Source organism: Ranitomeya variabilis, chromosome 4, assembly GCF_051348905.1.
Source record: "Ranitomeya variabilis isolate aRanVar5 chromosome 4, aRanVar5.hap1, whole genome shotgun sequence".
Lineage (NCBI taxonomy): Eukaryota > Metazoa > Chordata > Amphibia > Anura > Dendrobatidae > Ranitomeya > Ranitomeya variabilis.
The window spans coordinates 682147896-682175498 of record NC_135235.1 but is presented as its reverse complement, the minus strand read 5'-3'; the positions used below and the strand labels follow the sequence as shown (position 1 = coordinate 682175498).

The 27603-nt window shown below is 42.2% G+C and overlaps 1 protein-coding gene across 1 annotated transcript in view; it reads right to left on the bottom strand.

Annotated features, from left to right (window-relative positions):
• Positions 1–3010: 3010 nt before the first annotated feature.
• Positions 3011–27603, bottom strand: part of LOC143766385 (uncharacterized) — a 71126-nt gene continuing 46533 nt past the window's right edge. The window contains exons 2-7 of the mRNA XM_077254034.1: positions 21053–21202; positions 20744–20923; positions 20537–20660; positions 19045–19142; positions 8728–8818; positions 3011–4433 (exon numbers count right to left, since the gene is read on the bottom strand). Of these exons, the coding sequence (XP_077110149.1) occupies positions 3244–4433; positions 8728–8818; positions 19045–19142; positions 20537–20660; positions 20744–20923; positions 21053–21124 (1755 nt within the window). The 5' untranslated portion in view covers positions 21125–21202 and the 3' untranslated portion in view covers positions 3011–3243. The remainder of the gene's footprint in view (positions 4434–8727; positions 8819–19044; positions 19143–20536; positions 20661–20743; positions 20924–21052; positions 21203–27603) is intronic.

Sequence of the window (27603 nt, the reverse complement as noted above, 5' to 3'; positions counted from 1 at the left end):
CAATACATTTCTACTTGAACTCCTAGATTTTGTCCTGCAGCGGAATTACTTTCTTTTTGGAGGGAAGTATTACCACCAGCTCAGGGGCACAGCGATGGGGAGCCCTTGTGCCCCCACGTATGCTAATTTGCTCCTGGGCTGGTGGGAGGACACCTTCATTTTTAGGGACGAGGATGACACATGGAGCCCCAGGATTATTTTCTGGGGCCGATTTATTGATGATATTCTGGTCCTATGGAGGGGTGATGCCTGTTCCTTTACTGATTTTGTAAAATATCTTAACACTACTATTGAGGGTCTATTTTTTACATATGAGATCGGGGGACAGAGCATCAACTTCCTCGATGTTCAGATTTGTAGACAAGTGGATGGCTCTCTCGGTACAACTATTTTTCGTAAACCAACAGCTACTAATAGCTTATTGAGATGGGAGAGCCACCACCCCTTTCCGCTAAAGAGAGGTATCCCTAAGGGTCAGTTCCTGCGGCTTCGCAGGAACTGTTCTTCCCTGAATTACTTTGAATGTAAGTCACTTGAACTTAAGAACCGTTTCAGGGATTGGGGCTATCCACATGATGTGATAGATTCCACCTATCTTGCAGCACGTAGGTCCAATAGAACATCACTACTGATACCACAGACTAAAAATGATGGATCAACCATCACACGGCTAATTGGGACTTTCGATGACCAGTCTAGTAGGGTTTATGAGATCTTTAAACGACATTGGCAGATACTTAAATCGGACCCTGTCACGGGCAACTTTGTGTCTTCACATCCGTCCATCACATACAGGAGGGGGAAATCCATTAAGGACAGCATTGTGCATAGTCATTTTGTCCCTCCAAAGAAACAGAATACGTGGCTTGCTAATAGGTCTACCGGTACCTTTAAATGTGGACATTGTTCCTTTTGTAGGTACATTGATGTGTCCAGAACCTTCAGTAGTTCTGCCACAGGCAGAATATTCTCTAACAGACAGTTTGCTAACTGTAAAACTGTGGGCCTGGTGTATCTCTGCACGTGTTCTTGCCCCAGGGATTATATTGGGAAAACAAAACGTGAACTTCGTGTCCGCATCAGCGAACACCTTGGGGATATTAGACACGGCAGAGATACACCAGTAGCACGACACGTTAATACTGAGCATGGAGGTGATATTGGGTCCTTATCGTTTAGGGTCATTGAGGTAATTACTCCCTCGGCTAGACTTGGGGATGTGGATAGGAGAATACTGCAGCGCGAGTCTAGGTGGATTTATTTACTTAAATCTATGAGTCCTATAGGCCTAAATGAACAGTTATCCTTTGCTAGTTTTATCTAGCTTTCTATGGTGGTTATCCCGCATTTGAACATAATGGCTGTATATATCTATATGATGTGTAATTAGGGTCTGACATTCTGACTCTTTAGTATTTTGTTGATCATTTTAGACTTTATTAATTCTTCTTTTTTGTCCGAATTGCCACTTACCGTTTATGTTTTGTACCGCAGTGCCTAGTACGGCCTTATGCTAGGACGCCGCGCTAATTTATATATTTTTCTTATTCTTGCTGGCCATTTGCATGTATCTATTTAGCTGCGTCTTCATTTTTCAGTAGCTCTGCATCAATGCGCATGCGCGGTTGATTCGGCCATTTTTTTGTGGCCATATGGAGCCGCTTCTTCATTTTCTAGTAGCTGGCGCTAGATTTAGGCGCCGTATATTCCAAGCGCCTCGGTGACGTCATTTCCTCTTGTTGGTATAAAGGCGTACATGGTGAGTGGCTCATGCCCTAACAGCTCCTTTATCTTGTGTGTGGCTGCCTAACCCCTGATGAACCCCCGTCATATCTTATATGGGGGGGAAACGCGTCGGGCATTGTTTGGGGATAATATGATATATGCTGTGTAGATTCATCTGCATCTGCATGGAATCGCTTTGATTTTTGGTAGCAGCCGGGTCCATATCATGGGAGATCTCAACAAACAGATGAGTACACTGTGTCCTTTAATATTTTTTTCTTTTGATTTATCTGCAGTAATAGGATGATTGAGTCCTCTGGTCCTCATTATATCTATACTGAGGTATTCTTCCTATACTGATAGTGATTAGTATTCTTGGGTCCCGTTCCTGCTACCTGAAAGTGCATGTATATATTTTTTGTATATCTTGTCATGGTTAAGAGACCGTGGATTATTACATCATATGCAATCTTGAGGACACATACTGAAAGTCCCTTTTTTTGCCTCCTACATTTAACATTGGTATATTAAACAACAAGACAAGTTTATACTTTATTCAACAAAATAGAGGAGTGTGTATAATTATGTTCTATGGTTGACTAATTTGATTATCTAATGCACATTGGTGCTTGCATTTTTTATCCTTTTTTGGACAAAACATTTAGCACTCTGTGTACCCGTATGTGGGTTTAATTATCTGACCCTACCTTATCTTCAGAGGGGCATTGTTCTCCGGACATTGTGCTTAGTATTTGCCCCCTTTGCCATTTTGAATAAGTACATTTGTGATTATTCATTTTTTGTTTTTTATAATAATTTTTTTTGGTTGATTTTTGCATTTTGTTCATTTTCTTTTCTCTTTCACGGGTATCGGAGGTGTGTGTGGGACAATATCTTTTGTCTTTCTCCTATTATAGGGAATAGGAGGGACCCTAGGGTTAGCCGTCGCTGAGTGGGGGCACCTACCGCAGTAAATTAGGGTGTCTACCTCCACTGTCAGGCAGTTGGCATTATAGTAATTTGTATTAGGGCTCACCAGTTATTTTCCTGATTGTAGGCACCTTTTAGGGTACTGTAGGGTGAGCCATCGAGGAGTGGGGGCGCCAACCGTGTTACAGTAGGGTGCCTACCTCCACTGCCAGGCAGGACTCATTATAGGTTGACGTAGGGTCTCATTAGGTACATTTAATACTTTTTTATCTATTTTGAATCAATATAGTCTTTTTAACCGTCATTAATAAAGGTTATATTTTAGGGATCTTTGTTTTTTCTTTTGGTTTATGGATTTGATGTGCCTGGTTTAGCAATATTTTCACCTCTATTATTTCTGTAGACCAACGATTCCAAAATTCTGAACATAAAAAATGGCTTCTACCCTATGTGACATCTCTGATGTTTATTAACAGTTGATTTCCAAGTAAAATATTTACCACATTAAGAAAATGAAATAGGCTTCTCTTCTGTGTGACTGCTCCAATGTCTAACAAGATGCACTTTCCAGTTAAAATATTTCCCACATTATGACCAAGAAAAAGGCTTGTCCCCTGTGTGGGTTCTCTGGTGGCGATCAAGATTTTTTTTCCATTTAAAACATTTCCCACATTCTGAACATGAAAAAGGCTTCTCCCCCGTGTGGGTTCTCTGGTGGCCATAAAGATCCGATTTCTGGCTAAAACATTTCCCACATTCTGAACAGGAAAAAGGTTTCTCCCCAGTGTGGGTTCTCTGGTGTCTATCGAGAACCGATTTCCGGTTAAAACATTTCCCACATTCTGAACAGGAAAAAGGCTTCTCCCCTGTGTGAGTTCTCTGGTGGTTATCAAGAACCGATTTCCAATTAAAACATTTCCCACATTCTGAACAGGAAAAAGGCTTCTCCCCTGTGTGAGTTCTCTGGTGGGCAACAAAATCTGATTTCTGTGCAAAACATTTCTCACATTCTGAACACGAAAAAGGTTTCGCTCCTGTGTGAATTCTCTGGTGAGAAACAAGCATTGATTTCTGTTTAAAATATTTCCCACATTTTAAACATGAAAAAGGCTTCTCCCCTGTGTGAGATCTTTGGTGTATAACAAGATTATATTTCTGGATAAAACATTTCCCACATTCTGAACATGAAAAAGGCTTCTCCCCTGTGTGAGTTCTCTGGTGGTTATCAAAATGTGATTTCTGTGCAAAACATTTCTCACATTCTGAACATGAAAAAGGTTTTGCCCCTGTGTGAGTTCTCTGGTGGATAACAAAATTTGATTTCTGTGCAAAACATTTCTCACATTCTGAACATGAAAAAGGTTTCGCTCCTGTGTGGATTTTCTGGTGAGTAGCAAGCTTTGATTTCTGTTTAAAACATTTCCCACATTTTAAACATGAAAAAGGCTTCTCCCCTGTGTGAGTTCTTTGGTGTATAACAAGATTACATTTCTGGGTAAAACATTTCACACATTCTGAACATGAAAATGACTTCTTTGCTTTAGGAGCAGTTTGTTTTTTAATGCCTCTTTTGAGACTTTGATTTTCCTTGGTAGTCGGTAATGAATCAGAAGATGGGACCTGTTTCATAGGATCAGATGACAGATCTTTGCTGTGAATGGATGATGGTATATCTGGAGTGATAGCAATCACTTCAGTTGTATCTTGTAGGATCTCAAGATCATCAGATTTAAAAATTGAAGATGTCAGCTGTCCCACTGATCTCCTGTCCCTCTTATCTGCCAAGATAAAAAATAATTATTTTTTAATAACATTTCTACTTAAACTGTCCATAAAAATGGCAAGCTATGTAAAAAAAACCTTTAATTATTTACAAAGACAATGACAGTTCACAGTCTAATAGAAAACCTTATTGGATGAACCAGTAGTGCGTGGTGTTCAACTGTTTGTTCATTCTGCCTCCCAAATATTGAATAAAAAGAAAACAATCAATGTTATGTAGGGGAAAATAATACAAATTCTCATCTCACAAAAGACAAGTCTCCACTCAGGTCCATCATCTTTCAACGGAAAACATCTTTCAATGGAGGTTCCTGCACTATTAGTGGCTCAAAAGCGATAAGGTTTCTATAAACCAATCCAGCAAAATCTGCTCTCACTTCTGAGTCTTGCAGTGCGCAAACAACATTTAGGATCCCTGTATTTAGCAATACTACAGAGAAGAAACCATTTAATTTATAGTGTGTGTCTCCTGGAGCACAATCTGGGCACTATGTATTGGGTAATAAAATGGCAAATGTGTAATTTTCACTCTTCAACATCCACTACGTGTTAATTTCCAGAAAGTGGCTGTGGAGTCAAAATATTCACTCCTCCTATAGATTATAACCCTCAGCGAATTAATTCATAAAATGGAATCACGTTATGGGGTTTTTGACTATTCTGGTTTTCTGTAATTTAGTTATATTAGGGCTTCTGCATTTGGTGTGTCCAATCTCATCTGAGATCTGTTCCTGCTGTCCAGCTGGAGTAATCTACTCCATACTTCAGCCAATTGGAAAGTATCACACCCTACTAAAGCTCAAGGCACATTGCCGGAATCTGCCAGATACAACTCTGTTCTCCTCTGGTTCACTCCTCAGTGCTCATCTTTCAGCTTGTGTATTTGTTTCCTGCTGCGACCGTGGCCCATTTACTGACTACTCTTGTGTCTTGTGATCCTGTATTCTGTCCTTCCGGTTCTGACCCAGCTACCTGACTATTCTTCTTGCCATATAACACCATATAATAGCACGTAACACCATGGTCCAAGCATAGGGGTCTCAATGTAAGTTCAGATCCATGTAAGGGTGTTAAAGGGCGATGAGCAAGGCAATCCTTGATATGGGAAGCAGATAAGATAGTGCCAAGCATTTTCATGGTGGACATCTTTTAAGCTGCCAGGTGGTCACTTAAGGTACCGTTACACTAAACGACTTACCAACGATCACGATCAGCGATACGACCTGGCCGTGATCGTTGGTAAGTCGTTGTGTGGTCGGTGGGGAGCTGTCACACAGACAGCTCTCTCCAGCGACCAACGATCAGGGGAACGACTTCGGCATCGTTGAAACTGTCTTCAACGATGCCCCGGGTAACCAGGGTAAACATCGGGTTACTAAGTGCAGGGCCGCGCTTAGTAACCCGATATTTACCCTGGTTACCATTGTAAAAGTAAAAAAAAAAAAAACACTACATACTCACATTCCGATGTCTGTCATGTCCCCCGCCGTCAGCTTCCCGCACTGACTGTGTCAGCGCCGGCCGTAAAGCAGAGCACAGCGGTGACGTCACCGCTGTGCTCTGCTTTACGGCCGGCACTGACAGTCAGTGCAGGGAAGCTGATGGCGGGGGACGTGACAGACATCGGAATGTGAGTATGTACTAATTTTTTTTTAACTTTTACAATGGTAACCAGGGTAAATATCGGGTTACTAAGCGCGGCCCTGCGCTTAGTAACCCGATATTTACCCTGGTTACAAGTGAACACATCGCTGGATCGGCGTCACACACGCCGATCCAGCGATGACAGCGGGTGATCAGCGACCAAAAAAAGGTCCTGATCATTCCCTACGACCAACGATCTCCCAGCAGGGGCCTGATCGTTGGTCGCCGTCACACATAATGAGATCGTTAAGCGGGATCGTTGCTACGTCACCAAAAGCGTGAAGTTGCAACGATATCGTTAACGAAATCGTTATGTGTGAAGGTACCTTTACAGTGCTCCCAATACATTGTGTCTGCAAACTATTCCAGCAAGATCTGCATTCAAACAAATAGCTAAATGGCGCTCCTTCCCTTCTGAACACTGCCATGTGCCCGGACAGTAGTGTACAACCCTATATAGGGTATTGTGCAAAGTTGGAAAATAATTTGTAAGATCCATTTGTTTCCTATTATGCTTTGTGAATAATTGCAAAGTTATCACCACATAAAGTGACACACATCAGATTTTAAAAATGGGGCCTGATTAGGAACACAAAACTGGCTGTGTGAAGAGGTTAAATCAGACTATTTTGGACACTAACTATTGTAGTGGAAATCTGTGACTATAGACAATAACAGATCTACTAAAATTATCAAACTCAACAGTCTTCATCAGTAATAAATGAGTAGCTAGTGGTGAAACTTTTCTGGGGTAATTAGCGTATGGGTTTCAGTGACTTCACAATCTAAACGACTATCGAAAGGTTCAATATTTTCTGTCAGATGAGATCCAAGAAGAAATATTACTCATTTAGAGAGAACTGTGTATAATAGTGCAGAGCTGAGATGTCTTAAAGAGAACCTGTCAGCAGGATTGTGCACAGTAACCTACAGACACTGTATATACTGATTACAATGATACCTTGGTTGATGAAATCCGTCTTGTGGTTGTTGCTTAATCTGTATTTGTAGTTTTCAGTTAATGAGATTCTCATGCTTTGGGGTGGGGCTGTGGGCGGCCTGTGGGCGGGGCTTTATGTTGTGCTCTGCTTATATATGCATCTGTATTGGCTGATCCCTCAGTGACCTGCCCCCCATTTTTACATAATGCATATAATAGCATTGATGTTATTATTGATAATGCTTATAATATTGTGGCTATTGTGAGGCTTAGAAAAAAATTACCTCCAGCAAAATGTCATCGGCAGTGGTGGCACGTGCACAGTAGCATCTATAAGTAAGAGATAGATGCTATTGGACAGGCACTGCCAATGTCATTTTGCTGGATGTAATTTTTTTTTCTAAGACTCACAATAGCCACCATATTATAGGCATTATCAACAATAATATCAACACTATTATATGTATTACGTAAAATAGGGGGCAGGTCACTGAAGGATCACAGCCCTACCCCAGAGTGCGAAAATCTCATTAACTGAAAACTACAAATAAAGATTAAACAACAACCACAAGACGGATTTCATCACCAGGTATCAATATAATCAGTATAACGGCACTAACCTAACACTGTCAGCAGGTTACTGTGCACAATCCTGCTGACAGGTTCACTTTAAATTTAGATCTTAGGCATTTGGAGGAGGCGATGGAGAGCTTTTTGTTAAGACTATCAGGGTGTTACAGACTCACATAAGTGAGGCAGGCCGATTCCACCACACTCAAACTATCATACAGAATGAACAGGTAAAAAAAGACAGAGCTAAAAAATTATGTTACATCCCCAACAACAACATAAATATGAGGGGAGAACTCTAACAGTAAACCAGAGATGCACTGATTTATGGTGGACTATTGAAGCTACTGTGAGTCCTGACCAAAAGAGTAGAGAAAGTATTAGTACTCCTCATTTCCGTAAGTGGGTTTTGTGCAGTAATCTGAATACCTTATGATGGAAAACATAATAGAAATCATGACGTGGAACCAGGGCTCGAGCCATGCCAACATATCTCATGCAGGCGTGAATTAATGTATATTACAGCCATCAGCCACACACAGCTTAGAGATATATCATGGCACAGGTGTAATGTTTTTATGTAGTTTATCACAATCCTCCTCTAAATTAGTTAGTTTTAATACAAACTGAAAAGTCAGGATAAAGGGAAACTCTGTTGTTATTGCACAGAAATTCACACTTGGCCCTGACTGCACATTTAATGTTGTCGATCATAAAAGTGAAGTTTGATCAGAAAGACTGAACCTCGGCTTGTAGGGACCATATGAGCACATTCAGCATCACAGAAAGGGGAGAAGGTAGATTCATCCAATAAGATAGCAGGGATATAGGAAGGCAACAGCATCATTACCCTTCTGCTTTCACTTACAAACCCATCAAAATACTTTTCTTCAAGTGATTTTCTGACTTGTCAGCACATTCTGCATATGCTGTCATTTAGTTTACAGATCTGGGCAGTTAACGTTCAGAGTCTTGTAATCCCAGAGGGTAGGTGGATCTTCTAGGTGGTAAGTTCTATAGAAAAGGGCTTTCAATCCCCAAAGGCATTTGAACAGTTTCTGGTGGAGTAGAATGTTGTAGTCGGGAAGCAAAATGGTGAATCTGTGACTTCTCTGCATTTAGCGGTTATTACTCACCTGGGTAGTCATATGTAGGAATCTCCTCTTTACACCCCTCATCACTCCTCACATATTGCTCTGTAGTATTAATATGGGTCAGATCTTCACCCTGAAACAAATATTGTAAAAGTCACAGACAGATGGAGAAGTCACATCTAGGATAAGCTCTAATCCTTCCATCTCCACCATTCTTATAACACAAATATGCTAAACAGGCCTACTTTACATCCCTTGTATCTTCCTTATCCCAGAACCCCAAACAGTTGTTCATCACTTTTAACTCCCTCTTCCACAAACCACTGCCCCCTCCGACTTCCCTAATCTCTGTCAAGGACTTTGCCACATACTTCAAAAATAATATAGACCAAACAAGGCAAGTCTTTGTTGTCCAACCACCTGTATATGCCAGACCAATGCCCTAACCCCATAACTTCCCTCTCCAAAATCACTGAAATCACTTGCTCATCTTCTCACCAAATCACACCTCACCACCTGTGCGCTTGACCCCATCCCATTCTACCTCCTCCCCAACCTCACCACTACACTAATCCCAACCCTAACGCATCTCTTCAACCTATCACTAACTTCTGGTAACTTCTCTGCTTTCAGACATGCCACAATCACATCTATCCTCAAAAAGCCATCCCTTAACCCGAGCGCTATGTCCAGATCCTCTCTTCCTTTGGCGTCAAAGACCTTGCCCTATCCTGGATCTCCTCATACCTTACCAACTGCATATTTAGCATTTCCTACTCCCATAATACCTCTTCATCTTGCCCCCTCTCTGTTGGTGTCCCTCAAGGCTCTGTCCTAGGACCCTTACTCTTCTCAATCTATACCCTTGACCTGGGACAACTCATAAAGTCCAATGTCTTCCAGTACCATCTATATGCCGATGACACTCAGATCTACCTCTCTGGCCCAGATGTCACCTCTCTCCTCTCCATAATCCCAGAGTGTCTATCAGCCATATCCTCCTTCTTCTCCTCTCGCTTCCTCAAACTCAACGTGGACAAATCTGAATTAATTATCTTTCCTCCATCTCGCATACCTTCCCTACTTGATCTATCTATCACAATAAATTAATTCTCACTCTCCCCTGTCCTGGTTATTCGCTGCCTCGGAGTAACCCTTGACTCTGCCCTGTCCTTCAAACTGCACATCCAAACTCTCGCTACCACAAAAATATTTACAGAATCCGTCCTTTCCTCAACCCTCACTGTACCAAAATGCTTGTGCATGCCCTAATCATCTCCCGCCTCGACTACTGCAACATCCTCCTCTGTAGCCTACCTTCAAACACTCTCGCACCCCTCCAGTCCATCCTTAACTCTGATGCCTGATTAATTAATCTCTCTCCTCACTACACTCCTGCTTCCCCTCTTTGCAAATCCCTTCACTTGTTCCAAATTTCACAGCGAATCCAGTTTAAACTACTAACACTGACCTACAAAGCCGGATAAATAATATGAAATACCGTGCTACAAGTGCCTGAAAAAATAACTGCTACCCTAATAAACTATCATAAATAGCCACAAATGCTATTTTGTGCACAATATCAGTGTGTGCTGTACAGTTTTCCCTATGGGTAGTGTAATAACCAATCACTCCTTAAAATACGCCTAAATGTGCTTTGATTTAGATATACAAATATACATATTGCACATTACCAGGTTTACATACCTTTTGGATCCCAAATTGTGATTCTCTATGTTGAGGGATAAGCAGGCAGGTTCACTCTTATGGAAAATGAAGTTTGCAGAGGGCGCTTAGTGAGTTGCTGCGGAGCTGTTCTAATTCTAGGTGGTAAAGGTAGTGAACCTGCACTCGCCGGTGCTCGCTAAAGGCAGGAGGATGTTATTAATTTGTGTTCGATGTGGTCTAGGGGGTGAGCGCGCACCTTCCGGTGCTAGCCGCTGCAGGCAGAGAGGTGCCGCTACTCCGTGCAGAGCCAGAGATGTCCCGGCCGGTGGCGTCCCTGGTTACACAGAAAGAAAAATGGCCGACACTGACAAGCAGCGTGTGATGTCACTGGCCTATGGAGCCTCAGAGGCAAAAACGAACCAATGCGTTTCAAAGTGTAACGCACTCCTTCATCAGGGTTACTGCCCCATGTTCTTTGCTCCATATATAGGCACTCTGCATGCACCCCGCTGTGTGTCCTACACTGTCTTTGTATTCGCTAGCAGCTACCGCCCACAAACATTTTTGTGTCATCCACCATTCCTTTCATAGGGAATTATTGGCCTTTCAATAAATGCATTTCACCAAGAGATCTCCATTTCAAGTGTACCTTATTTCTAGAATTTATTTATAGAATGAAAACATCTTGAGAAACCTAAAAACTACACTGTGTTCCAAATTATTATGCACAAAGAGTTTAGGAGTGATGAGGTTAGAATTTTTTTGTTTGTCATTTAAACTCATTGATGGTGATGTGTGTCAGGGCTCTTTATATCACTGAAAGCAATTGCAGATACCTGTGCAAATTAGTTTGGCAGGTGTGTCCAAATAAAGGCAAGACTACTTAAGAAGGCTGTTCCACATGTAAGACTATTCCTACTGAGTGTATTGGGGGACACTCGCTTTGCTGCAACATTCAGCACACGGGCATGGGTTTTTAAAACAAAACAGTCTATATGGTTTATTAAGGTATCATAAACCACTTCACGAACAGTCCATTTACACACTGTACCAGGACATCACAACAAGTTTCATATCCTTAGTCTGCAGCAACTAAACATGCTGGTCCTCTCCTGACCAGCTGCGGTGGGTTACCACACAGTTCATAGAACATAACAAGCACCATCAGTCAATGATACCTTATGGGAGCTCCTGCTCCAACTGCTGACTCCTTGTCAGTCCGCTCTCCTGGGGAAACTGCCTAACGGGGTTCACCAACTTGCCTGGCCGGCACACATCAGTTAGTCCAGAGCCTCCGAAGGCCGGTAGCTTTCCCAACACCGATCATCCAGGTCCACAGTCTCTCAGGGCTCCAAGAAGACTCCACTCGCAGGAGCTTCTAACACAGACTTCCAGGACCATGATCACACTGTGTTCTTCAGAACGTCCATCCCACCTGGGACCGTTCAACACAGAGGCATGTGGCCTGTCTGGGTGCTATTCAGGACTTAGTCCAAAACCACAGGCTGCCAGGTCCAAGCCATGTGCTTTCCAGGAAGCCTCCTCCCAGGTCTTCCTACACAGGCTTCCAGGACCTTGCACTTGGACCATTCAGATCCAACACTGGAACCACACAGAAGACCATGTGACCCACACCCTGGCCACATTATGTACCCGTAAGCACACCCACAGTAATGGATCACCTGGGCTGGTCACGTGATCCTGACATCACTGCAGGTCGATTCTCACGGCCTCAATACGACTCCGTGCACACACCGGGGAGACCATGCAGCGCCCCCTACCTGTTACAGGGGTCACTACATCACACACATTATTAAGCAGCCTACATTTTTTGCCAAAATAGGAAAGAAAAAGGATGTGTGGGCTGCTGAGAAGCAACAAATTGTGGAGTATTTAGGTCAAGGCATGACTACAATCAACATTACCAAGACACTTCATCGTGATCATCGCACAATCAAGAAGTATGTAGCTGATTCCCAGCACACACGTGTGCGTGCTGATACGGAAAAATTGAGGACTCTTTCCAACAGGCAATTGCGTAAGGTTAAAAGAGCAGCTGCAAAAATGCCTTGTCATAGCAGCAGACACGTTTTTGAAGCTGCTGGTGCCTCCAACGTCCCCAGAACAACAAGATGCAGGGTCCTTCAGATGTGCGAAGCCATCCTGTCGACCACCTCTATCCACTGCACACAAGCAGAAACGGCTCCAGTGGGCCAAACGATACATGAAGACTGACTTCCAAACTGTTTTGTTCACCGATGAGTGCCGTGCAACGCTCGATGGTCCAGATGGATGGAGTGGAGGATGGCTGGTTGATGGACACCCCATGAAAACACGGCTAAGGTGCCAACAAGGAGGAGGTGGAGTAATGTTTTGGGCTGGAATCATGGGGAGAGAGATTGTTGGCCCCTTTATGATCCCTGAAGGGGTAAAGATGAACTCCATCATCTATGTGGAGTTTCTAAAACAATACTTCCTGCCATGGTTCAAGAGGAAGAACCGTGCTTTCCGCAGCAAGATAATTTTCATGCATGATAATGCACCGTCTCATGCTGCAAAAAACACATCTGCATCTCTGGGTGCTATGGGCATAAAATAGGACAAACTTATGGTGTGGCCACCATCTTCCCCGACCTCAACCCCATTGAGAACCTCTGGAGCATCATCAAAAGGAGTGTCTATGATGGCGGGAGGCAGTTCACATCTAAGCAACAGCTCTGGGAGGGTATTCTGTCCACATGCAAAACAATTGAAGCAGAAACCATCCAAAAGCTGACAAATTCAATGGAGGAGAGAATTCAGAAACTTCTTTTGAACAAGGGGTCCTACGTGCAAATGTAACATCACCTAGAATAAAGTTTTAACTTGAAAACTGTTTGATTTCATTTTGTAATAAGCTGATAATGCTTATAACTTCACAATTGACCATTTTTTTGTTCAAAATAATTAAAAAAAGGTTGAAAACTGCTGTGCATAATAATTTGGAACATGCATTTTGAGTGTTTATTTTTTTAAAAATACACTGTTTTCACAGGCAGTTTGTTCCAAAACATTGCAATTATACTAGAATAGTAGATGACTGGAAAATAACAATGACTGCATTCAGGTATTAGGTAATTTAGAGAAAATATGAGAAAATATTATTTGCATAATAATTTGGAACACAGTGTATATCCATATCTTAAAACTATTGTAATATGACCAAAAGGAATTTATATAACTTAGATAAAATATCCATGTGTGCTGCCTAAAAACTGTAACTTTATTATAAATAAAAATCAAATAAGAATATAAAATTGTGTTTAAAATATATGTGGCTAGACTCCACACTTATTGCAGGCCCTAGGCTGAGAAGGGGAGGGGGATGGGGAGTGATTAATCTCTAGTATACTTGATAAACGTATGTCAAACCTAGATAATACAAGCCAACAAATAATAAAAACCTTTGAGGAGCTCAAAGCATGTAAACTTACACAGGAGAATCAAAATCTTGCCGACAATATTTTACAGAGACTAAGGGAGAAGGAAAAATACATTATTAACAAAAAAATGAGAAAATTCTATAGAGACAATCTACCCAAAGGAGTGCTTTCAGAATCCTCGACTCCAAATAACCCAACAATAGCATTACCCAGCAACACACAAGCCAAAGGGGACCAGTTTATAACCCTGGATGAATATAATATAACACCCAGTATCAATGATATCTCAATGGAATTTTCCATTTACGCCAATTCCAATTCTACGCAATACACTCTCATCTTGTAGGAGAGATACCCTAATGAAGGACTACTCTCCAAATCAAACAACGAACACCCTAATTGAAACACCAGCAGGTTCGAATACCATAACCCATGGGTCTCTACATTCACAAATTAAGCACGCTAACCCAACTAGTAACCCTGCTTGCTCTAACAATAGATATTTGCCTCTAACATTGAATATGGAAGACTCTGAAGCGCCAGTCTTCAATCTGGTAGGGAAGGAGTCACACCAAAGCAGCATTATGAATAACAAATCAGGTCAATTAAATAAGAATAGGGAAGGTATCCCTAAGACAAGCAAAGGTGGAGGTGTGAAATTGCGCAATATTCAACAGGTCATACCCAGTAGGGAAAGTAGAAATCATAATTTTAATACTATGAAAATAAACCCCAACAGGGGAACTAGTCTAGCACCGAAAAAAAACAGGGGAATGGGAGTTCAACAACATATCACTCGGGATTTTTTCGGGTCAGACCCACAAAACAAAAACAAAAAGAGGTAAACGGGGGGGCCAACTCTCCAAAAAGAAAATAATAAGTAACTCAAATAACCTCCCACAACGAATATACAATCTTAGCCCCCACAAATTATCAGCAAATGAAATCTCCCTCCTACAAAAAGGACTTAAATTCGCACCAACCAAGCAAGCCAAGCCGTTTAATTTATATATCAGTATGAAAAAATACCTAAGGAATCTAGCTCTTAAAAATTATTTTATGAAAAGAGAGCGAATATCCACCAATTATAACCACAATGACGTATCTAAATTTGTTCACACTTCCTTAGCTAATCCGTCCATGTTTAATCCGATCCAGGAATATTCAAATGCTTTTCATACTTTTGATGCGCTGGTATCGAAATACATTAGGAAACTCAATCAAAGGAATTCTAAGTATGTGCCGCATAATATAAATCCACAAGAAAGGAAGGCAATATAGGACCTACAGTCAAATAATAACATTGTCGTGCGACCCGCAGACAAAGGCGGGGGTATCGTGATACTTAGTCATACCATGTATCATCAGGAATCCATTAGACTTTTAGGAGATCAGGTCACATATAAAAAATTAAGCAATGATCCTACTATTCATTTCATCAGCAAACTAAATGTCTTGGCTCAGAGAGGCAAATCTATGGGCATTATAAATAAAAAAGAATTTTTTTTATATTATGAACAAAAATTCCAGTGGGGCTATTTTCTATCATATCCTGAAACTCCACAAGAGTACAACCAGTCCCCCTGGTAGGCCCATTATATTGGGAATTAACAGCCTGACAGCTAATCTATCTAGGTATGTGGATGTCCATTTGCAGAAATGCATGCAGCTGATACCAGCATATCTGAAAGATACCGGTCACACATTAGAGCTTCTGGAAAAAATCAAGTGGAAAAACAACTATATATTAGGCACCCTGGACATCAAATCGCTCTATACGGTTATAAATCAGGAGAAAGGGTGCCAAGCAGTTGAATATTTCCTCCAAGGCCTAAATATATACACTGAAATACAAATTCAATACATCCTATATTGTATTAAATTTATGCTACAACATAATTATTTCCTGTACAAAGAGCAATATTATATTTAAATGTGGGGGACCGCGATGGGGACGAGATTCGCGCCCAGCTATGCGAATATATATGTCACTAAGTGGGAGGACTAACACATTTGGAATAATGGGCAGTTGCATCCAGGGCTAGTGGTTTGGCGTCAATTCATTGACGACATTTTTTTTCGTATGGGAAGGCTCCCATGATGACTTAAGTGTTTTTACCTCAGGTTTAAACAACAATCAGTATGGCTTAGAGTTCACACCGAATATTAGCAAAACTAGTGTGAATTTCTTGGATTTAAATATTTATGTTGAACGTAACCAGTTATACACTAGATGCTATCGTAAGGAGGTTGACTCGAACAGTTTCATTCATAAGACAAGTTGTCATCTACCAGTGAGGCTAATGAATATACCGAAAAGCCAATACACCAGGGTACGCCGAAACTGTTCGAATGTGATTGATTATAACGAAGAAGCAAACCAACTTAACCCAACAATTCCTGGAAAAAGGTTACTCCAGACCATTGTTGGAAAAAGCACAAAAAGAGGTAGCCTTATTGCCAAGGGAATCCTTATTAAAGAAAGTAAGACTGTAAATACAAAAGATTACAATCTACAGCAACAAATTCTTAATTTACCATTCATAACACAATTTCATTTGGGACATAAAAAATTTGTCAATATCAAACATTAGTCAGTCTTACAAAAGGACAAGGTGACCCTAGGTTTATATACAGAAAGATGAATACTTGGATACCAGTAGCGGTGATACAGAAGGGTGGCACTGTATCCTTATCTGCTGCAGGACTCACAGGGTCTGAAGCGCTACTGGTATCCAAGTATTTATATACAGAAAGGCCCAATCCCTGGGCCACTTAATAGCCCCCACAACCAAAATGGTTCTCAGAGAAAAATCAGGTGAGAGATCAATATCCATTCGATCAAAGAATGGATTTCTACCGTGTGGGGGTGTTATGGTTGTATACATACTAATTTTAAAAAAAACAAGACAATTAACATTCCTAGATTCAGACTGAACAAAGGAATTCGTCATTAGAGATTTTATGTCCTGTTATATTACCGGAGTTATCTATTTAATTCAATGTCTGTGTAGGAAGTTGTAAGTTGGTCGCACAAAGAGACAACTGAGAATACGCATAAAAGAACATTTTAAGAACATCCAAAAAGGGTTTATAAGACACCCGCTCTCACGCTACTTTAAGGACAAACACGGGCAATCTTTAAAAGGAATACAATTTTGTGGTATTCAAATTGTACATCCAAACAAAAGAGAGGGTGACTTCCTTAAACAAATGTCGAGAATGGAATCTCAATGGATTTTTACTTTGGATAGTTTATACCCTAAGGGACTTAACTGTGAATTGGAACTGTATGCCTTTTGAACATTATTAGAAATTGGGGGGGAAGAGGGCCTTATACAATATATAAATAATTGTGACTGATATACATAGGATTTTAACACAACTTTAAATTATTATCAACATAAGGTTTCAGTAAGGCTTCATTTTAGGTCTATGAATAGTTGGTTGCTAACGATGGATAAAGTATACTAGAGATTAATCACTCCCCATCCCCCCTCCCCTTCTCAGCCTAGGGCCTGCAATAAGTGTGGAGTCTAGCCACATATATTTTAAACACAATTTTATATTCTTATTTGATTTTTATTTTTATTTATATCTATAATAAAGTTACAGTTTTTAGGCAGCACACATGGATATGTTATCTAAGTTATATAAATTCCTTTTGGTCATATTACAATAGTTTTAAGATATGGATATAGTTTTTAGGTTTCTCAAGATGTTTCCATTCTATAAATAAATTCTAGAAATAAGGTATACTTAAAATGGAGATCTCTTGGTGAAATGCATTCATTAAAAGGCCAATAATTCCCTATGAAAGGAATGGCGGCAGACACAATAATGTTTGTGGGAGGTAGCTGCAAACGAATACAAAGACAGTGTAGGACACACAGCGGGGTGCATGCAGAGTGCCTATATATGGAGCAAAGAACATGGGGCGGTAACCCTGATGAAGGAGTGCGTTACACTTTGAAAGGTGTTGGTTAGTTTTTGCCTCAGTGAGGCTCTGTAGGCCAGTGACGTCACACGCTGCTTGTCAGTGTCGGCCATTTTTCTTTCTGTGTAACCAGGGACGCCACCGGCCGGGACATCTCTGGCTCTGCACGGAGTAGCGGCACCTCTCTGCCTGCAGCAGCTAGCACCGGAAGGTGCACACTCACCCCCTAGACCACATCGAACACAAATTAATAACATTCTCCTGCCTTTAGCGAGTACCGGCGAGTGCAGGTTCATTACCTTTACCACCTAGAACGGGAACAGCTCTGCAGCAATTCACTAATCGCCCTCTGCAAACTTCATTTTTCCATAAGGAGAACCTGCCTGCTAATCCCTCAACATAGAGAATCACACTTTGGGATCCAAATGGTATGTAAACCTGGGAATGTGCAATATCTATATTTGTATATCTAAATCAAAGCACATTTAGGCGTATTTTAAGGAGTGATTGGTTATTACACTTCCTATAGGGCAAACTGCACAGCACACATACTGATAGTGTGCACAAAGTAGTGTTTATATATGATAATAGTTTATTAGGGTAGCAGTTATTTTTTCAGGCACTTGTAGCGCGGTATTACTTATTATTTATCCAGCTTATTTTAATTTATTGGCAGAACAGGCACAGTGTCTGTCTGAAATACCAGCAGCACTTGTGTATTCGAAGTTGTAGCGCTAGTGTGTTTTATTATTATTTTATATTTGACCTACAAAGCCATCCATAACCTTTCTCCTCTGTATATTTCCGAACTAATCTCTCAATATCTTCCCTCGCATTACTCCTGTCCTCACAAGACCTCCTTCTCTCCCCACGCTTATTTGCTCCTCACCCAATCACCTCTAAGACTTCTCCCGAATATTCCCCATCCTCTGGAATTCTGTGCCCCAACATGTCCCACGGAACCTGAAAACCCACCTCTTCAAGAAAGCTTGCAGCCTGTAATGACCACACGGCCACCTCAACACCATCGGAGCTACTAAAACCCCCGACCTACTGTCTTCTTCCCCATAATCCTGTAGAATGTAAGCCCACAAGGGTAGGGTCCTCTTCCCTCTCTACCAGTCTGTCATTGTTAGTTTGTTTACTGTAAGTGATATTTGTATTTTGATGTAATCCCTTCTCGTGTACAGCACCATGGAATTAACGGTGTTATATAAATAAATAATAATATAAAACATAGAATACTGGTGGATAAAACAAGACTGAGCACAAGACCTTCACAGCCGTCTACACATCATAGGGGACATCTCATGACACCTTCTCTCCATCTACCTGATGATTCTGAGGAACATTGGGATCTTCTTGTTTACAGTCCTGTGGAAGAAGAGGACGGAGACATCTCTCTGGTGTTGTCCTCTTACTGGATAGATCTGGAGGAAACACAAACAGGGACTGTATTCCTTCTTTACATACAGATAATTACACTGGTCTACAAAAAAAAAAGTGTTTCTGGCATGGACTTTTCGAACAGTTTTAGACTAATCTGAGGGTGCTGAATTCAAATCTGATCTTATAATTTCTCTATCACATCACGTTTTTGCGCTACAGATATATAGCCCATTTTCAAGAATTCCATGATAAATATAAGTAGTGTATGAAAAGTGCCGGTTTATACGGTTCACTAAGGTAAATTTAGTTTTCATTTAGTCTCCCAATAAATGTGAGAATATCTTTGTTTTCTTTGAACATGCATAATTCCCATTTGGTATGATCACACCCTTGTTTTCTGTGCTACTGGGACAGTAGAGCTACAGCAGAGCATTGGGTGAAAACAGAATGGCCTCAGCGACAGAGTTTGGCATCTGGCGATAAGAATGTCATCCATGATCCTCTAGTGGATAGGAAGGACATTGTCTTTTCTCCCTTACACATAAAACTTGGATTGATGAAGCAGTTCGTCAAAGCTCTCAATCACAGTGGAGAATGCTTTAACTACATATGTTCAACTTTTCCAGGTCTTAGTGAAGAGAAGAAAAAGGCTGGAATATTTGATGGACCTCAAATAAGAACACTTATGAGAGACACAAATTTTATCACATCAATGAATGAGACAGAAGAAAGAGCTTGGAATGCATTTTGTAATGTGGTGCAGAATTTTCTAGGGAATAAGAAAGCAGACAACTATGAAGAGATTGTGGAAGAGCTACTAATGAGTCTGCGGAATCTTGGATGTAGAATGAGTATCAAGATTCACTATTTACACAGCCATTTGGACTTTTTCCAGAGAACCTTGGGGATGTGAGTGAGGAACAAGGGGAGCGTTTTCATCAGGACATTAAAACAATAGAAGAATGGTATCAAGGCCGGTGGGACTCACATATGATGGCTGACTATTGCTGGAGCTTGATGAGAGACAACCCAGAAGCTGTACATCACAGATCAGCCAAGAAAAGAAAGTTCAAATAACTGCCATTTGTCATTCATCTGTGTGCCATATATATGTGTTTTTATATTTTGTAGTTTAATTCTGTAAGTATATTTGATTTGCTGTACATAGACTTTGTAATCTTTGTTATTCCTTGATTAAAAATATACAATGTAGTATCGAAAATCATGTGTTTTTAGTGTTTTTATCATAAAACATTAGATAGATAATTTTCATCAAAAATTGAAATATCTCGAAATCCTGATGTGACAGCCAAAAACGGAGTTCATATTCATAATCAGCAGCCAAAATTGACTTAAAATATGTTTTAAAACCTTTTGCCAGAAAAGTTGCGTTGACCAGAGTTATAGGGCGTGTTTATTTAGTTCTGTGTATTACCTGGTGATGTGAGGGACTGGGGAACCTCCATCATGATGTCCTTGTAGAGCTCTTTGTTTCCTTCTAAATACTCCCACTCCCCCAAGGTGAAATAGATGGCGACATCCTGACACCTTATAGGAACCTGATACATAAAATGATACCGTCATACCCCCGTTCCCTTCATAGCATTACTGTATAATGTCCCAGCATTCCCAGCAGTGTCACCTCTCCAGTCAGCAGCTCAACCATCTTGTAGATGAGTTCTAGGATCTTCTGGTAATTGATTTCCCCATGTACAGGGGGGTGAGGTGGAGGCCCTGTGATTGGGCTCAGGAGTCTTCCCCATCCCTCAGACACAGGGTCCTGACAGCGTTCACTAGAGGTCTTCTTCAATTCTGTGTAATCCTGGTTATGGAGAGACACATTAATAAATCTCACTACAGACATTTCCAGAGTCCTCACCTCTCCAGTTCTGTCCATCTGTTATTTCCATAGATAAGAATGATGTAATGTGACGTCATCAGAATCTCTCACCTCTCCAGTAAGCCGGAAGAGGATCTCTAGGGTGAGGTGTAATATCCTCTCCGCCATCTTGTCTCTGTCCATATCAATCTTTGATTGGTAAATCAGGAAAATTCTCTTATATGGAAGATCTGCACTGAGAGGATCCGATATTATAAAGATCTGAATGAGAAGAAGATGAGCTGATGTAACATCGTATAATCCTGTGTAATAATACAATTACTGGAGATAATAAGGGGAAACATATAAGAAGATTTATTATTTTACAGTATTTAGTTTTCTTCTTTACATCTGCTATATAATTGTCTAAGGGTCACTTCCGTCTGTCTGTCTGTCTGTCACGGATATTCATTGTTCGCGGCCTCTGTCTGTCATGGAAATCCAAGACGCTGATTGGTCGTGGCAAAACGCCCACGACCATTGCCACGACCAATCAGCGACAGGCACAGTCCGGCGGCAAAATGGCCGCTCCTTCGTTCCCGCAGTCAGTGCCCGCTCCATACTCTCCTCCAGTCAGCCCTCACACAGGGTTAATGGCAACGTTAACAGACCGCGTTATGCCACGGTGTAACGCACTCCATTAACGCAGCTATTAGCCCTGTGTGACCAACTTTTTACTATTGATTGTTATGATCTGGTGGCCTAGGAGCAGCATGAGACGTACTCTGGAGAAGGTGTTACCTGTACTGACCGCAGACCCTGAACTTAACACCGCAACTAGAAGTAGCCGTGGGATGTACCTAACACTCCCTAGACACCTCGACACAGCCGGAGGACTAAATACCCCTAGAGATAGAAAAGGGAAAACTATCTTGCCTCAGAGAAAATCCCCAAAGGATAGACAGCCCCCCACAAATATTGACTGTGAGAGGAGAGGGAAATAACATACGCAGACTGAAATCAGGATTTAGCAAAGGAGGCCGCTCTAGCTAAATAGAAAGGATAGGACAGAGTACTATGCGGTCAGAATTAAAACACTAGAAAATATCCACCACAGAAAATACAAAATCTCCACATCTAAACTAAAGATATGGAGGGTATATCTGCATCTCCAGAGATACCAGCTTGGCTGAACAAATCTTTAAACAGACCAAGCTGGACAAGACAAAACATGGAAATGAACTGAACTATAAGGCCCACAGCATGTGGACTGCAAAAAACAAAGCCAGAACTTATCTTTGTTGAAAAGAACAGCAAAGCAGGAGAGACCAGGCTGGGATGTGAATCCTCCAGGAACAATGGACAACTGGCACTGACTAAAGGGTCAAGCAAGACTAAATAGCCCAGTCAGAATTGCAATAAGAGGACACACCTGATGAATGCTGCGATCCAAAGACAGCAGCGCTACCACTTATAACCACCGGAGGGAGCCCCAGAGCAGAAATCACAACAATTGATGCTGCGTATGCAGCATCAATAGTAAAAAGATCTAATGTTACAAATAATAATAATAATAATAATAAAAAGGTTATTCCCACCCTCCGAGGTCACGCGCTGTCCTCGGCAGTGCAAGCGGCAGGTTCCGGTGCCAAGGATGCTTTGCGAGAAGGACCTGCCATGACGTCACGGTCATCACAGGTCCTGCGCTCATACCCACCCTGGGACCGGAAGCTGCCGCGTGCACCGCATACAGGCACCAGGACTTCAAGGGGCCTTTGGAAGGTGAGTATATGTTTATTTTTTATTTTAAGTCTTTTGTAACCAAGCATATAGTGCCCACATTGCTATATACTATGTGGGCTCTGTTACATACTGCGTGGGCTCTGTTATATACTACATCTCTGTGCTATAGACTAGGTAGCTGGGCAATATACAACGTGACTGTGCAATATACAACGTGACTGTCAAATATACTACGTGGCTGTGCAATATACTACATAGCTATGCAATATACTACGTGGCTGACCAATATACTACGTACCTGTGCAATACACTACATAGCTGTGCAATACACTACGTGGCTATGTTATATACTACGTGGCTGTGTTATATACTACGTAGCTCTGTTATATACTACGTCCGTTGTGTTATATACTACGTCACTGTGCAATATAGTACATAGCCTGTGCTATATACTACCTACATATTCTAGAATACCCGATACGTTAGAATCGGGCCACCATCTAGTCTACTAATAAAACCTATATATTTAGGCCACAGACAACAAGCAGTTTCTCCCTTGGAGTCGGCAGCTGAATACGTTTCTCATAGACTCACCTTCCATAACGCTAATTCTCGTCTCATTTACCGACACTGGACTCAACATTAGCAATACTGCAGGAGATATTCATTACACGTGACAGGAGAAATAACTACTTCATGATTAGGACGACATCTTCATCTTCTACTACGGCTCTAGAAACATATTTGTCCAGAGTCCGTCACTGACTCCATCACCACCGGCCGTCTATATGAAGGTTTCCCGTCTTCCCCGCACTGTAATCTTCTATCACATTAGATCTCACGTCTGATTGACATACAGAAGTTTGAGGCTTTTATAAAAGCATTTTTATTTGCACAAACACAGAGGATAGAAATTATCTGATACCAAAGTCTCCAGTCTACAGTGTTTTAGTGGGTTTATTTTTTCCTATATTACAAGAAAAAAGCAGATATTGAAATTTAGAAAAAAAAAATTGGCTCCAACAATTCTTGTAAAAAGGAAAAAAACATGGAAAAAGCAGAAGGCACATTATATATTTTTTTAACAACAAATGTTTAACCCTTTTGAGCACCAGAACATAGATGTACACCGCAAGGACAGCACAGGTGTGGCTGCAACAAAAACACTGACAGTTTAGCCACTAACTCTTGTGAAAAGCAAACATGGCATCTCAGAAGGTGTGACAGAGTCCGGCTGAATGCCCCTCCGCCCCCAAGTACTTGATAGTATGGGGCCTAGTTACTGCGGTACATACATGCCTAATAATGGTGTCTGGGCCTGCAATGTACGAGCGTTTAGGCTATGTGCACACATTGTGGATTGGGGTGCAGAATTTTCTGCACAAAATCTGCATCTCCTGGCAGAAAACGCAGGTGCAGATTTTATGTGTTTTTTATGCGGATTTTCTGCGTTTTTTACCCCTGCAGATTTTTATAATGGAAGGGTGCAGAATCGCTGCAGATCCGCACAAAAGAAGTGACATGCTCCATCTTTTGATCCATAGCGTTTTCCATGCAGAATTTTCTGCACTATTATAACAGCATTTTTTTTTCCTATTGATTGGAACTGTACTGTACTGTAAATCACTTTGCGGATCTGCAGCATTTCTGCGCGGAACAAAACGCAACGGATCCGCAGTAAATCCGCATCGTGTGCACATAGCCTTAATAGGCTGTGGCAGTGGTAGCATCCAATAAGTTACCTTTTAACGCATACCCATACAGGGCTGCCACTAGAAATTTCGGGGCCCCATACTGGCAAAATTTTCAGGGCCCCCTTGAGACTCTGCCCAGGCTCCACCCCAGCCCCGCCTCCACACTCCACCCCTCAAACTGTCCACAGTACCCCCGCTCTCTCTTGGAAAAACTCCACTTCTCACCTATCACACATAAACAGTTCCCATCATCAGATCACACATATTGGCGGCAGCTTTTGTTTTGGCCAAAAGATTTTTTAAGCCGCCACCATAACACGGTAGACACTTTTGGCCGGGCCCTACTCTTCTGTAACCTATTAAATATTTGTTAAAATATGCAATACAATTTAGATATATTTTTATTTATTTTTCAATTTTTAAAATGACCAATAATATCACATACAAGGAACAAATACCGCTACACCATGACCAGACACCATATTACCACCACAGTGACCGAATAATATCACATACAAGGAACAAATACCGCTACACCATGACCAGACCACATATTACCACCACATAGTGACTGAATACTACAACTCTGATCAGTAATAAAAAAAACCAGCACCATACTATCACCATAAGTGCCATTATACACAGGAGATCTGTACTTAGTATGCAGTGTCTGTGTACAGATAATACAGTGATCACTAGTGAAATTATACACAGGACCTCTGTATATAGTATAAAGTGTATAGTGTCAGTGTATAGGTAACACACTGACTCACCAGTGACGTCTCTAGGTGAAGTCCTTCATCTTTCATCCAGCACAGACCGCCATCACTTCTTCCAGCCAGGACTCGTCTCTGCAGGAAATAACACAGTTATCTCGAGCTCCGCTCGTAGAACACATTACTTAATTTTTCCCAACTTCTACATTACACCACATGAAGGAAAAGAGGCGACATAGGGTCACTCTACACAGTAACCGGACCGCCCCCCATTTAAAACAGTGTCCTCAAAAAATAAAATAAATACATCACTGCAGTAATAATATCCCTAAATTAGTCCCTATGGTAATAATATTCCCCATCCTGGCCACCGTGTGTCTCATTCCTGGCGTCAGCCACATGTTCTCCCATCCTGCCCTCATGAGTATCCATTCTGCCCCATATGATCTCCCCATCTGTCTCCATCATATCCATCCTGCCCCATGATCCTGCATGATCTGTCTCCAATCCTGCCCTATCTGTCTCCAATTCTGCCCCCAGTGTCTCCAATCATGCCCCAAGCCTTTCATCCAGCCCTGTGTCTCCATTCTGCCCCCTATGTCTTCAATCATGCCCCCATGTCTGCAATCCTGCCACTTGTCTCCAATTATGCCCCCTGTGTCTCCATTCTGCCCCATCATGCCCTCATGTCTTTCATCCTGTCCCGTATCTTCATTCTGCCCCGCATCTCGCATTCTGCCCCTGTGTCCAGCATTCTGCCCCTGTGTCCTGCATTCTGCCCCCGTGTCTCACAGTCTGCCCCTGTGTCCAGCATTCTGCCCCCGGGTCTCACAGTCTGCCCCTGTGTCCTGCATTCTCCCCCCAGGTCTCACAGTCTGCCCCTGTGTCCAGCATTCTGCCCCCGGGTCTCACAGTCTGCCCCTGTGTCCAGCATTCTGCCCCCGGGTCTCACAGTCTGCCCCTGTGTCCAGCATTCTGCCCCCGGGTCTCACAGTCTACCCCTATGTCCAGCATTCTGCCCCTCGTCTCCAGCATTCTGCCCCTGTGTCCAGCATCTCTGCCCCTGTGTCCAGCATCTCTGCCCCTGCGTGTCCAGCATCTCTGCCCCTGTGTCCAGCATCTCTGCCCCTGCGTGTCCAGCATCTCTGCCCCTGCATGTCCAGCATCTCTGCCCCAGCGTGTCCAGCATCTCTGCCCCAGCGTGTCCAGCATCTCTGCCCCAGCGTGTCCAGCATCGGCCCCCTGAATCGCCGCTCTCAAAAAAAAAACAAAAAAAACATGAGTTCTTACCTGGCCGTGCTCCTGCGGCGGGCGAAGCTCACTCCCTCCACGCAGCCTCAGGTGAAGCACGCATTCTCCGGCGGCTTACAATGACGTCAGATGCCTGCGACGTGCGCACTGCGGCTCAAGTCAGCTGCCAGCCTCCAATTGGCTGGCAGCAGTTAACTATTGACGTGCGAGCCCGCACGTCAATAGCGTGCCGCAGCGCCTGCAGGGGGGCCCGGTGAGCAGATGAGACGGGGCCCGCTGCGGGCCCCCTCTGCCCACCGGGCCCCATACACCAGTCATGGCTGTAATGCCCTGATGGCGGCCCTGCCCCCATACACATTAGACCAGTGGTACCCAACCTTTCTGACCTTGAGAGCCACATTCAGCTTAGAGAGAGGGTCGCGAGCTATATCTAGCTCCCACCCCCTTCAAAGCAGTGTCAACCAAAGCCCCCATTACAGGTATAATGATAACCAAAGCTTTTGCACAGAAATCACTCCAAAGCAGTAAAACTGAGATCCAGGGGTTCCCACAATACCCTCCATTCAGTATTCTCCCATCAAGGACTTCCAACACAATGTCACATTCAGCTTTGAGCACCTCCTCTAACAGGTAGTATCATCTTCTAGTGTACCATAGCTAAAACATCTCTAAACCCCTAGGATGTATTATTGAAAAAAAAGAAAAAAAGATTTGTGATGTCATTACTGTCCAACCTCCTCTTTTACATTTGTCCAACCCACACTCCATTACACACACAGACAGATAGATATACAGACAGATAGATCTATAGATAGATAGATAGAAGGAATGAGATGGATAGCTAAATCTACATATAGATAGATCTATAGATGCATACATCTATCTATTCATATATCTATCAATAGATATATCTGGATAGATATATCTGTGGATAGATGTATGGATAGTGTAGGGCAGAGGTGTCAAACTGCATTCCTCGAGGGCCGCCAACAGGTCATGTTTTCAGGATTTCCTTAGCATTCCACAAGGTGCTGGAATCATTCTGTGCAGGTGATTAAATTATCACCTGTGCAATACAAGGAAATCCTGAAAACATGACCTGTTGGCGGCCCTCGAGGAATGCAGTTTGACACCTCTGGTGTAGGGTATGTGTCCACGGGCCGGATTACATCCGGATTAGCTGTGGATTGGATGCTGCATTCAATCCGCAGCGTCCAGATGTTACCGTATAGTGGAGGGGATTTTATGAAATTCCGTCTCCACTATGGGTGCGAAAACG